Source organism: Tenrec ecaudatus, chromosome 6 (assembly GCF_050624435.1).
Source record: "Tenrec ecaudatus isolate mTenEca1 chromosome 6, mTenEca1.hap1, whole genome shotgun sequence".
Taxonomy (NCBI): Eukaryota; Metazoa; Chordata; class Mammalia; order Afrosoricida; family Tenrecidae; genus Tenrec; species Tenrec ecaudatus.
In genome coordinates, this window is record NC_134535.1 from 168,085,640 (window position 1) to 168,099,518 (window position 13,879).

At 42.2% G+C, this 13,879-nt stretch overlaps 1 protein-coding gene across 5 annotated transcripts in view; it reads left to right on the forward strand.

The window, feature by feature from the left end:
• The first annotated feature begins 756 nt into the window (after positions 1 to 756).
• Positions 757 to 13,879, forward strand: part of MLLT10 (MLLT10 histone lysine methyltransferase DOT1L cofactor) — a 229,093-nt gene continuing 215,970 nt past the window's right edge. For 2 of the 5 annotated variants that reach the window (XM_075552468.1, XM_075552469.1), the window contains exons 1-3: positions 757 to 975; positions 1,126 to 1,285; positions 4,749 to 4,828. In XM_075552468.1, the coding sequence (XP_075408583.1) occupies positions 1,126 to 1,285; positions 4,749 to 4,828 (240 nt within the window). In that variant the 5' untranslated portion in view covers positions 757 to 975. Of the gene's footprint in view, positions 976 to 1,125; positions 1,286 to 4,748; positions 4,829 to 13,879 lie in introns of those variants that run through there. The other 3 variants (XM_075552470.1, XM_075552471.1, XM_075552473.1) reach the window with 3 other exon arrangements.

Genomic DNA, 13,879 nt, shown 5'->3' on the forward strand with positions numbered 1-13,879 from the left:
GACGTTGTTAGTCCTCTCTCTGTATAGTCCTAATACAGATTTGACTTTCAGTCTGTGATGCACGCTCATTTGTCACTGTGCATCACAGTGAGCCAATGTGGCGTGTAAAGAGGCGGTGGATTTGGTGGCACTCACTCCCCCTTGGTGAACTTTGGGTAGGTTCCAGGATGTGAATTTAATGGGTGGAGAGCCTGTGGCAGTACTGTGAAGTCAGCATGGCCAACTGCAGGAAGCCATGCTTCATTACACCCCTCATGGAACCCAGTGTACATAGCCAACCCGTTCCCCTCAGGCCAATTCTTGAGGTAAATGCCGTCAGGAGGGTTCCTTGTGCAGGGAGATGACCCCTCTCATCCCCTAACTGGAGTGCCTTCAAGCTGCTGCTCCACGGCGCAACCCCAGCATACTTTTCTTCTCATTCCTCCCCTTCCCCTTCCCCTGGGCTTGCAGCGACGTGCACACGCAGCCCGCGCGACTGGCGCAGCAGGACGCGTTCCCAACGTCCCCGCCCCCGCGTGCGCGCCCCCGCAGGCTCCTTCAAGCCTCAGCGCGCCGCCGGCTGCACTAGGTCCCCGCCCATCGGCGCGGCTCTCCTAGGCGGCTGTGACCGCCGCGGGGGTGGGACGGAGGCCTGGGAGGTAGGCCGGGGCTGCCGGCTGGACGCGGCGGCGCGCACGTAGACGTCGCCTCTTCTCGGCCTCCTTCCCCACACGCGCCGCAGGGCGGGTGGGCGCGCACGCCGAGTGACGCTCGGAGGAGGAAGCGCAGCCCTCTTTCCCCTCCCTCGTTGCCCCTGGCCCAGCGGGAGCCCTCCCCAGTGCGCCTGTGCGGAGGCCTACTTGATTATGTGTGCCCTCTCTTGGCTTCTGCGTTAGCGGCCGGGTGGAGGTGGGGAGGGAAGAAGACTCGCAGGAGGCGGTAGAGGGGAGGTGGGGGGAGTCAGCAAGGACATGGCTCCTGACTCCTGTGCGGAACGTGAGTGACTGAGCGGCAAAGCCCGAGCGAGCGGCGGGCGGGGGCCGGACGCCCGGACGGGCGCGGGGCCGTGGCCGAGGGCGGCCGCGCGGGTGGGGGGCACTAACTGGTTTGCATGTGTTTTTAATGGTCCCCCCAACTCCCTCTTAGATGGTCTCTAGCGACCGGCCCGTGTCACTGGAGGACGAGGTCTCCCATAGTATGAAGGAGATGATTGGAGGCTGTTGCGTTTGCTCAGACGAGAGAGGCTGGGCCGAGAACCCGCTGGTTTATTGCGACGGGCACGGCTGCAGCGTCGCGGTGCATCAAGGTAAACACCCAACTGCCCGGCCGAACCCGGCCTGCTCCCAACCGTCACCGCTTCTCCCCCACCTTGGCAGCAACTGCCAGTTCCCCTTCCGCCCCTCCCCCCGCCCCGCCCCCGCCCGGCCGCGGCCCGCGGCCCCGGGATTTACTCGCAGGGTCGGCTGAGGAGTCGAGGGGTGTGGGCCGTGCTTGTGGGAGAAAGTGCTTGCGGCCTGCACTGTCATGTGATGCGGCGCTCACTCTCGGAAGTGTCATTCAGTCGCCGCCTGCGAGCCAAGGGGCTGGGGACTTAACGAGGCCCACGCTGGACCTCGGGGGAGGGGTGCTGCAGGGCCGGGACAGTGGGTGCGGGGGGGGGCGCGGAGCCTGCGCCCCTCCTTCCTGTCACCGTGGCAGTGGGCTTGGGAACATTGTGACCCCTCCCCCTTCGCTGCCGTCTCCCGTCTGCCGCAGCGTGTCTGGAGACTTCCTGTGGCATGGAGGCAGCCTGGGGAATGCGGCTGGCTGCTTTGGGGAGGGCGAGGGGAGAAAGGGGGCATGCCTCGCCTCTTCCGTGCAGCAGAAAGCTGCACCCGAGCGTTCTGGCAGATGCACCGCTCCTTCCGCCTGGTGACAGGGAGCTCCTGCGGAGAAGGGGCCGACGCCCCCATTTCTGTGGTGCACGGGTGCTGTGACTCAGCTGGCCGGGGCTGGTGGGTGAGACTGTTGAAGTGGCTGCATCTAACCACTGGTTCGGTTTGTGTTACTGAAGAGAAGGGGTGTCGCCAGACTTAAGGAGCATCCTACTTTATTTTTGAGAATTTCCATTTGGTGAGTTTTTGGGGTGCCCCAAAAGAGCAGAGGAAACTAATAAGGCATTCTGGCCGTTGAAGTTTTCGACTGAACCAATCTCATTTATTGGTGACTCTTACCCTCTCCCCGTGTATTCACAGTTCTACCTGTTCTCCCCTTGAGTGCTGCAGACATTGGCTAGAGGTGTTTTGGGAGGGATTATCAAATGATAGAGAGGAAACTCGAAATACGGTGCTAAAGTGCATTCTTGATAGAATGGAATTTCAGAGGTGTAACATGCAGTGGTGGTCGTTTTGAGATCGTGAGTTTAACCTGAGAGGGCAGATGTTCACAATATCTTGTTAAGGAAAAGTGAAGTTTCTTTTTTTTTTCAAGGAGTGACATTGTGTGTCAAACCTACCATTTGTCAAGCTCTTTGAGCCTGGGGTGTATATTTCTGTTAACAGTTTTCATTGGCCAGCATTGATTAGTTATTTCTTATGAATTCTATGATAAGTTTTCACATGCAGATCATCTCAGTCTTAAACTTAATTTTTTTCCATGATAAAATGTAACCTTTTAAGGCAGCATGTAAAAGATAAAGTTAGACTTTTAGAGTAAAATTCTTGAACACTAGCCTGGTGTTCCAGCTTATATAACATTTATACTGTGTTATTTTCAAATGTTTTAATGGTATTAGAAATTAGCATTTGGAGTTTAGAAAACGTCTATTAAAGCTGTGTTAATTTCAAGCTCAGTAAACTCATGAGAATGTCAATTGAAAGTGTTTAGATTTTTGGAAAATTTTTTGAACTATTTATATTGATATTAATTTGTTAAAATCAGGTGGCGGTTTAGTTGTGATACATAGTCACACAGTTGTGGGTCCGTCCCATTATATGTTTAGCAATAAGCATATGCTTCATTTTTTAAAAATAACAGCTTTATTGATATATTCACCTACCATACAATTCACTCATGTAGTGAACAGTTCAATGATTTGTAGTAGTATAGTGACAGAATTGTGAAATCTTCCACCACAGTTAGTTTTACATTTTCATCAATCTTAACAAGAATCTTCATACCTGTTAACAATCACTTCCCATTTCACCCCAAGTTCTGTAGCCCTGAGCAACCACAATTCTCTATTTCTCTGAATTTGTCTATTTTTTATATTTCTTATAAATGAAAGCATCTCACATTTAACATACTTAGTTTCTGTAATCAATTTCTCATTTTGAAAGATTATTTTTTTTGATCTCTGGGATTACTCCGCCGACAGTCGAAAGATTCTTTAGAAATGATTTCATTAGAGTTAAGTAAAAGTACTTGTGATTTAAGCTGTAAGATTTAAGAATCAGAAGGAAACTGGGAAGATCTAGGAAGCAAAGCTATGGATAGAGGTATAAACATAGGTATGTACATATGTAAATATATTAATTCATAAAAATAGAGGTATTGGCCTGTGTACATATATTTATATGGCAATAAATTGAGGTAGTAGACGGACTTTGGGCCTCTGCTCATGCCCTGTCTCAACGCAAGAACACTTTTGTTCTAACAACCTGGCAGTCCGTGATGCTGACCCTCCTGGCACAATCACTGAAGACAAAATGGGTTCATAAGCAAATATGGTGAAGAAAGCTGATAGTGCCCCACTATCAAAAGATACAGTGGCTGGGGTCTTAAGGGCTTGAAGTTAAACAAGTGGCCATCTAGCTCGGAAGCAACACGCCCACATGGAAGAAGTACACCAGCCTGTGCCATCATGAGGTGTCAACCAAATCAGGTAACAAGCACCAGAAGACCCCCCCAAAATCCCCAAAAAACAACAAAAAAAAGGTTGAGAACCAGGGCGGTTAGAGCAGAGATCCAAAACCCATCTGTAGACAACAGGACATCCCCTCACAGGAGGCTCACAAGGAATGGATGAATCAACCAGGGCAGAGTCCTGCCTTTCAGTGCTGGCTAGATCTGAACATGTACACAGGTACAGATAAGATGGAATCCAGGTCAGATAAACCACTCACGAAAAGTAATGGGAGTAGCCATACCCTGAGGGTAGTGGAAAGGTGGGGAGAGGAGGGAAGGAAGGTGGGCACTGATTGCAGTGATAGACCCCTAACACCCATCTCCCCTGAGGGACAAACACAAACCATGGGGGAAGGGAGGCAATAGTCGGTGTAAGATGAAAATAATCATAGTTTAGAATTTATGAAGGGGTCATGAGGAGGGAGGGATAAAAGCTGATACCAACCAAGGACTCACATAGAAAGTAAAGGGTTAGAAAATAATGATGGCAGCATATGTACAAATATGCTTGATGACAACTGATATATGGATTGTTATAAGAGCCCCCAATAAAATATTTAATTAAAAAAGATATAGGAATAAATGAAATCCCTAACTTCATGAAAACTGTTATATTTTACCCAATGTCCTTTTCAAAGAAACAAAAATTGTATGAAAAATACTTAAATGACATTTAACATTTTGGTTGGAAATGTAATAATTTTACTTTTTAATTAAGTTTAATTAAAATTTTAAATACAAGGAGAATATAAAATGTTTTAATTCTTTGTAAAGCAAGTTAACTCAGATAGTTTGAGAGGTAGCTTAACAGGGCTTTGAAGGGTACTTGAATTTCACAATCCTTTAAATCTTAATATTTCCTAAAACATTATATTTCCCTACAGCTTGCTATGGCATTGTTCAAGTTCCTACTGGACCATGGTTTTGCAGGAAATGTGAATCTCAGGAGAGAGCAGCCAGAGTGGTAAGGATTTGTCAGCAATACCAAGATACTTCTTGAGTACTTTAGGGTGCTGTATACTTGTTGGAGTGTGAAGAGTTAACAGACTTTTGTTCAGAGACTGTAATTTAAGAGAGAATTTGTGCCAAATAACAACAATTTTAAATAGATTTTATAAATCTGAACAACAAATTGAACTACATAAGTTATATGGATGGATATTTTGAAAAGAATGAAAATACAAAGTCAAGTTTGGGCTTCACTGATTATGTATACAGAATTAGGAACATGTGAACTAGCTATGGAGATTAACTTGATGAACCATGGTTAAAATATAATGGCAGTGCAGCTAAAGGAAGGTATATGGACAATTCTGCTAAGTTCTGTCTAATTTGAAAAATAAGGATTTTACTGTCTATTGTAGTTTACTACATCTGCTCATGAGCAAGGGACATAACAATCTTCCCATTTCACTTGGCTGCCTACCGTCTCTTCTGAACACTTTTGTAAACTTGTGTGAGGGAATCGGTTTTTTCTTTACCCAGTAGAATTGGCAATATCAGGGAGAAACAAGATTTAATCTTAGTTTGTCCTGCAAAAGTGTTGAACACCTTAAAATGTGGTACTTTAATTGTATAAAGCACATCCATACATTCCCTGCCCCAGTCATAAGAGTTGTATGAGTCCCTAATAAAATGTAAAAAAAGAAAAGAGGAGAAAAAAATGATTAGGGCAAAGACTGTACAGATGTGCTTTATACAATTGATGTATGTATATGTATGAACTGTGATAAGAATTGTATGAGCCCCTAATAAATAGTTAAAATTAAAAAAAAATGTGGTACTTTATACCTTTTGTGTTGGCTCGAAATTTTTACAGAAGGTCAAAAAATTTCAACTTCTTTAGGTGTATTGCAAAAGCAGAAGCATTTCTTTTCAATCAACAGAAATAATGATTGAATAACTAGGGTTGTGTGTCTCAGCACTGTTCTATTCATAGGCACTTTTTTTCTTTCTGACAGTGCACTGTGGTGAAATTAGTTTGTTCTACCATTCAAAGCATGAGAATTCGCAAAGGTGGCAGGGAATCTAAGGTTTTTAGGACTTGAAGTATTTATAGGTGTCTTATGTTTTTTCCTGTACACCCCTCCCCCATGGCATCCCTTTCCCCTTTGAATCATGGATGGTTGGGGGTGGGAGGGCATGGATCACCAAGCAAAGGAAGTCATGATTTCATTGATCAGTTAAGGATCATGAAGGGAAGCTATTCCAGGGAGTGTTACCAACAGATTCAAACCAGAATAAAAGAATAAAATAAGAGAGTGGGTATGAACAAAAGGAGTAGATACATCATTAATGGAGAGTAATGGAAAGCTTTTTCCCCTCAAGGGCCACTTGTTGAATTATTTTGTTCCTTTATAAATGTGGTCAAAATGTCAAGGTGAATAAGGTAGTTATTTTCCAAGGTATATTAGGGTACTTGTTTCAACTATTCTACTTCTTTGGGATGTAGAAACATAAAAAGTTTTAAAGAAGAGATACAACCTCTTTTAAAGTCCTAGAGTGACAAACATAAAAAGGGAGAGAAACTAAAACTTGGAGAAAGGACAGTTTACTGTCAGTATGCATCATCTAAGAACTCCAAAATAGATACTGGTGCTTCAAAAAGGAATTGACTGTCTTTATTTTTTGCTTTTTTGGTATGCTACTTCACTGATCAGTTCCTAACTTCCTTGTGTGCCAAAAGAGCCCTGGTAGCGTAGTGGGTGATGCATTGGGCTGCTAAATACGTGGACAGTTCGAACCCAGTAGCCCCTCCATGGGAGAAAGGTGAGGTTATCTGCTTCTGTAAACATTTACAATCTCAGAAACCTCAGGGAGCAGCTCTCCTTTGTCGGATAGGGTTGTAAGAATCAAGGAGTCGGCAACAAATCTATGAGATGAGGTGGTCTGTTATTCTCATTTTATGGCTAGGGCATGACAGTTTTTAAGACTGTCTACCTGGACTCTAGGTTATGCTTCACTCACTCATTCACTGCTATAGAGTTGAATCTGACTCAGAGTGACTGTAGGACTGGGTAGAGCTGTCTCTGGGTTTCCGAGGATGTACATTTTTACTGAGCAGGTCTTTCTCACACAGGTCCACTAGTGGCTTTGAACTGCTGACATCACTGTTAGCTGCCCAATTGGTAACCACTATGCCATCAGCACTCCTATGGGTATGATTGGAACCCAGACTTGTCTTGAATACAGAGGCAAGGCTCTTAATTGCCTTGGCATGACTGCCTTCTGTCATGAAAGATGGTCATATCTCAGCTTATGATATTTTCTGTTTCCTGCTTTAAGAGAGTTGACTGAGGGCTGACATCTCAGAAGCTCCTTTTCCTTTGAGGAGAAGACCCCATTGGCTTGGCTTGGCCAAGTGTCCACCTGCCGGCCAATTTGCCACCTGTGGGCCAGGCATTCAAAAACTCAGAAACCAGATTCACTGCCATCTGTTCGATTCCGACTCATCGGCGACAGTGTAGGACCGGGTAGAACTGCCCCTGTGGGTTTCTGAGACTGTTGATTGCTAGTAGAAAGCCTTTTCCTTTTCTGATTGTGAGGTTAGCACCCCATAGTTCAAAACCAAGTCTCCTATGGCCGGGCACTAGGGGTGAAGTTACTCAAATGCAGTTACGGAGAGTCCTGTGAACTGAGGATAGCTCTTCTCAGGGGAGTGGCGATTTTATAGTGGGGAAAAAAAGTTGATTGGATTTCAAAGGATGCTCTTTATATAAGAGGAGCTTCAAAAAGTTAGTAGAAAATGGAACTAAAGGATAAGGAAATATCCCTCTTTTTTTTTGATAATGAAAATTTATCCTTAACTCTTTGAAGCTTTGTTCACTCAGAAGAAATGTGTATTTTATTTAATTTGAATTTAAATTTTTCCTGCCATTTTTGGTTAGACTTAGAATGGTTAGCAGTTAAAACATTCTTAAGCACCTCAGACTGAAATGACTTAAAATTTTATCTCCTTGTACAATTTTTTATCATGTAGTAGGAAGATATGTTAGATTATGAATATTATGCATTGAGGATGGATTGTGCAAAATTAAGTGGTCAAAAACCCATTACACATTGGTGTTACTAAGACATTTTTACTTTAGCTTTGATTGAAATATTAATGTTTTTTGTCAGGAGCTGAGCCATATCTGCTCGGCCTCCTTTTTGGGTGAATATATGGGAACTTAAATTTTCTCCATATATTTCGAAATCTCACAATTACATTTTTAAAGTAATTCAAGTAAATTAAAATCAACAACAAAAAAAGCCCACTATTTCTGTACAACCTTAGAAGGTGAGGCTGCAAGATTCAAGGCCACTTCATTGGTGTTTGAGTGACTTCCCCAGTGATTCTCTTTTTTACCTTCCACTTGACCCCTACCCCACAGCCAAAAGTGCTGCAGTGGAGTGCTGCGAGCCCAGCCTCCCGAGTCCCCGAGAAAGATACCGTCTCAGCATCTATGCTCGTGTGCTTTTGCCTGCATATGAGGCGATCGAAAATACATGGTTCGAGATTGTACTATTTTGCTTTTTAAATCTTTGCTTAAGGAAGATACTTACATACACATCATTATGAATTTGTAAAATTATTTGACTTACATGCTTAGGTCAAATTTAATGTATTATACATTTGATTATTGTATTTTTGAATCGTATAGAACATAATGAATATCTACACATTCCTCACCCATAAATAGCAAATGTCAGTTCTTTGTAGTTAGTTCATATCTTTCTTTCTGCTTAAGTGAATAATGCACTTAAAAATCTCAGTTGAATTTCTTTGTGGATTCTCCCTAGTCTGTCTGAGTCAACTTTTAATCAGTTTATTGTTGGCATGGTCCACCTAATGTAGTAGTATGCTTTGTAGAAATGGTATCATCTGGATGTGTACTGTCATGCAATTTGGGATCTAGCAACATTAATACATAAGAATTCAGTTAAATTTTCTTTTTTTAGTATTCTGATACGTAAATATATCACTATTTCCATCTTTAGGTTTTTAATTTTTCACTATTACAAATTGTACCATAATGAACATACATGTAAATGAAATAAAGTTTCCTTTTTTAAAAATGCAGTCTGGAAATCTTTCATAGGCAGATGTCATTTGTTTGCATTTATAGTAATGACTGCTACATTCAACTTATTTAAAAATAAAATCTGATTTTGTATTTATTTATCATGATTGTTGTATCTTTAATCTTCCAAATTTGTTATTTTTTTGTATATTTATAGTCTGGACTTAAATATTACTGATGCTTTTGCTCACTGCAACTCTTACTTCCCTTGCTTTTACATTTTCCCTCTCTTTGTAGTTTACCTCATAGTAGTTTTTTTCTCTTGTGATTACTAAACTGCATTATTTTATACCCTCTTGTGTGATATTTACATACAGAATTTTGAGTTAATAGCATTTTCTTGTAACCATAAGTTGTATTCTAGTTTCTGTCATGGTAACCACTGCTAACAGTGAATCTGTTGGTTCTCAGTTTAGTGTGCCTGTGCCTTGGGTCTGCTTGTTCCTTTTGAGGGCTCTCATCGGTTTTAGACATTCGTTCTATGTCTTTAAATATTGTCACTCTTATATTTTCTTCTCCTGGAACTGTTGATTAAGTGCATGTTTGGAATATACATTCCATTCTTCATGTCTTTTTTTTTCGTTTATCATTTTTTTTAAACAATTTATTGGGGCTCATACAATTCTTATCACAGTTCATACATATACATATATCAATTGTATAAAGCACATCTGTACAGTCTTTGCCCTAATCATTTTTTTCTCCTCTTTTCTTTTTTTACATTTTATTAGGGACTCATACAACTCTTATCACCATCCATACATATACATACATCAGTTTTATAAAGCATATCCATACATTCCCTGCCCCAATCATTCTCAAGGCATTTTCTCTCCACCCAAGCCCCTTGCATCAGGTCCTCTTTTTTTTCCCCTCCCTCCCCTTTGTCTTTCAATTTTTCATTCATATTTTCTCTTCATATCTGTTTTGTGGATAATCTCTTTAAATTTATGCTTACTGGTATCCTGCATGAAGTGTTTTCCGAATATCCACCTTTATTTCTTTTTTTGAATTGCCTGATACGTAAAAAAAAAAGTAATTGCTGTAGTTTTTTCTTAAGGGTTATATTCCTCTTTTTATATATTTGAACATTTAAAATAGACCTATTTTAAAGCATCTCAGATTTTGGAATTCCCCTTTTGCTAGCTTACGATAGTGATATATACTTTATACATTTTGACTGAATTAATGTAATCTTTAGGAGCTGTTCTCTTCCTTGGGATTCCTATTCAAGTTTGGCTGCTAGTAATTGAGTTTGAGTTATAGTGGCTTTTACACATTAGGAGGAAGGTGATGTGGGTGTGTTGGGCTGCTAATCACAAGGTTAACAGTTTGAACCCACCCGCTGCTCTAGGGAGAAAGATGAGGCTTTCTGCTCCCATAGACATAAATAGTCTTGGTGCAGTTTTACTCTGCCTATAGGGTCCTTGGGAGTCAGAACTCTCAGCAGTGGGTTTGGTTTTATGCTTTTAGTTTAAAAGGAGTCCAGGCAGGCATATTAGAGTTGTTATGGCAGCTCTGTGAAGTAATTAGAGGAAAGCTTTTCCTGCTTGCCTTTTATATTATCCTTAGTACTTGATTTTCATTTGTAAGGTGGTCCCATGATCACATCATGGCAGCTAGATTGGCAGTCATCATGATTAACTTTCAGACTAAAGGGAAAATTCAAAGGTGATTTTCAAGTTGAATTGTCCTCTTAAATGAGTTCTCCTGGAAGCCCAACTCGAAAACTTAGTTAATTGTTAGGAAGTCTGCGAAATGTGGTGTTAAAAGTTGAGTCCATTGAACTCTCAATAAAGTTGGAGTTCTGCTAGTAAGGAAGAGGGGAAAATGGTTTGGTTGTTGGTAACCAGCAGACTCTTTTTTTCAAAGGTTGCTTAATGTGGCTCATTGCTCCTAACCAGTTTTTGTGTTTTTTGACTTGGGGCTTTTTAGGTAATGTGTGTTGGACTCCCTCAACACATGCTTGAGGTTCCTGGTTGGTCATTTTTTCCTTTAGGGCTTCTAGTTTATAAACACCAAAAGCTGATTATCTTACCCTTTTTGCAACTTCTTTGGTCTTAATGGCCCAATGCTTTTCTATATGATGGAATAGGACCTTACTAGCTCCTGTCCTTATACAGGGAGAACCCAGGTAGAACTCTCCTGCCACGTGGTTCTATACTGGTCATCTTGTTGTTAGGTGCCATTCAGTTGGCCCCACCCCATAGGGATCCTATGCACAGTAGAATAAAACACTGCATGGTTCTGTGCCAGCATGGTTGTTCCTATGCCCGAGTTCACTGATGTAGTCAGTTCATCTAGTTGGGGGCTTTCCTTATTTTTGCTGCCCTTACACTTTACCAAACATGTCCTTATACTGGTGTCATAGTCAACTCAATTCTAGAGCAGTGTTTCCCAGAGGGGCTGATAACACTCCCTGGCAGTAGAACAATCGACCAGGGGACTGCAAAAGCAGATACCTACACTGTACTCTGGATTATGAGCTATAGTACAACGGTTTTTAATTCAGAGGGAGAGGGGCCCCATGCTAACTTTGTTTTCTGGAAAGGGAGTGGTAGGCCAAATAAGTTTGGAAACTTATGTTCTGGAGTATGTAGCTGATAAGATAACTTTTTTGTTAACTTTGAGGTTCTTTTTAAATTTTCTGCCACCTAGAGATTATATCTTTTTATTTTTAAATTTTAAATAGTTTTATTGATACAAAAGTCACATATCATACATTTCCATCATTAAATTTATACCTTTTAAAAAGGGTTGTATATACATCGCAGTCAGTTACAGTGCTCTCTTCCTCCCACATTCATTCTTTGCTCATATATATATATAATTTTAAATCATTTTATTGGGGGCTCCCCCCTCCCTCATGAACCCTCCGTAATTTATAAGTTTTTAGTATTTTGTCATCTCTTACACTGTCCGACATCACCCACTTTTTTGTTGTCTATCCCCCAGGGAGGAGGTATATGTAGATCCTTGTAATCAGGTTCCCCCTTTCTACCCCACCTTTCTGCCACCCTCCAGGTGTCACCACTCTCAACGACTCATCCTGAAGGGGTCATCTGTCCTGGATTCCCTATGTTTCCAGTTCTTATCTATACCAATCTAGCCAGATTTGTATGATAGAATTGGGATCATGATAGTGGGGGAAGGAAGCATTTAAGAAGTAGAGGAAAGTTACATGTTTCATCGTTGCTACCTCGCAAAGTGAGTGGCTTGTCTTCTCCCTGTGACCCTTCAGTAAGGGGGTGTACAGTTGCCTATAGATGGGCTTTGGGTCTCCACTCTTCACTCACCCTCATTTACAATGATAAGAATTTTTGTTCTTTCATGCCTGATACCCGATCCCTTCAACACCTCATGGTCACACAAGTTGGTGTGCTTCTTCCATGTGGGAGTTGTTGCTTCTGAGCTAGATGGCTGCTTGTTTACCTGCAAGCCTTTAACACCCAGATGCTATATCTTTTGATTGCTGGGCACCATCAACTTTCTTCGCCACATTTGCTTATGCACACATTTGTCTTAAGTGATCGTGTAGGGAAGGTGTGCATGATGGAATGCCAATTCAATCGAACAAAGTGTTCTTATATTGACTAAGTACTTGAGTGGAGACCCAATGTCCATCTGCTGCCTTAATACTAAACCTATAAATATATACATGTAGATCTGTTTCCCCACCATCCTATATAAATATATTTACATATGTACATGCCTGTATTTAGACCTCTATAAATACGCTTTCTCTCCTAGTTCTTTCCTCTATTTCTTTTAGCTTTCGTCTGTTCCCACTATCATGTTCAGCCTTCATTGGGGTTTCAGTAATTTCTCTTGGTTACATTACCCTTACCAGGCCTCTTATACCAGCCTTATCACTAATTTTGGATCACTTGTTGCTCCCTTGTCCTTGGGTTGGCCACCACCACCTCTTTACCCCGCCTCTCCCTCTCCCATGTCCCCCCAAACCATCGGTGCTGTGGCTTTCTCTTCCAGACTCTTCATTCCAGCCTGTCTAGATAGATCTGCAGAGATAATAATATGCACCCCAAAAACAAGGCATAGCAGGACAAAGTGACAAAGAGAACACAGCGATGACAACAAAAAAGAAAACCAGTGACCCATAAAAGAATAAATTAATTGAAAAAAAATTGTAAATAGATCAAGGTCTAATTTTTGACCTCTAGGCATGTCCTCCAGTCAAGTCCGATGGAGTGCCATGCTCTGGCCCCAGAGTCTATCCTTTGCACTCCCTCGGGAGCTCCTTGCTCTGCTCCTATGGTTGCTCTGCCGCACGCCTTTAGTGTTTTGCCTCGGTGTCAGTCCGGGCCAATCCCAACACTGAGTCTCCAGTGTTGTCCTCCACAGGGTCATGGGTCAGCGAGGGAAGTCGTGTTTCATAGTGGAATCAGCCATATTGTCCACTCTGTGCATTGGCTGTTCGGTGCGAGGATATCGTCCTCCAGGTCTGGTGGGCCATGATGTGCTCCATTCTCTGTTCCTCCCCATTCATTTGCTCCCGCGTGCTCTGATCATACAAGTCCCTCTCCCCTAGCTGCAGCTTCAGTGCCATCCTCTAAAGTAAATTCTGGGGGGAAGGGCTAGTTGTCCACGTAGCTTGTATGGGGGCCGAGCCATAAAGCCCTTCCAATGGCGCTCCTGAGATTTTATCTTTACAGACTGTCTTAGATATCTAGTGATCCTATAACAGAAATAGCAGAAGTGGATGACTTTGACAAGCAGAAATTTGATTTTTCTTTTTTTATATTATTATTATTTTTTAGAAATTTGATTTTTCATTGTTTGGAGGCTAGAAGTCTGAATTCAGAGTGCCAGCTAGGGGATGGCTTGCTTTCTCTCTGTTGACTTTGGAGGTAGGCCCTGTTCTTGCAACATCTGTGGGCCTAGCAACCCTTGGCTAGCTCCACGTGTCTGGCATCCACCTTCCCTCTTCCCCT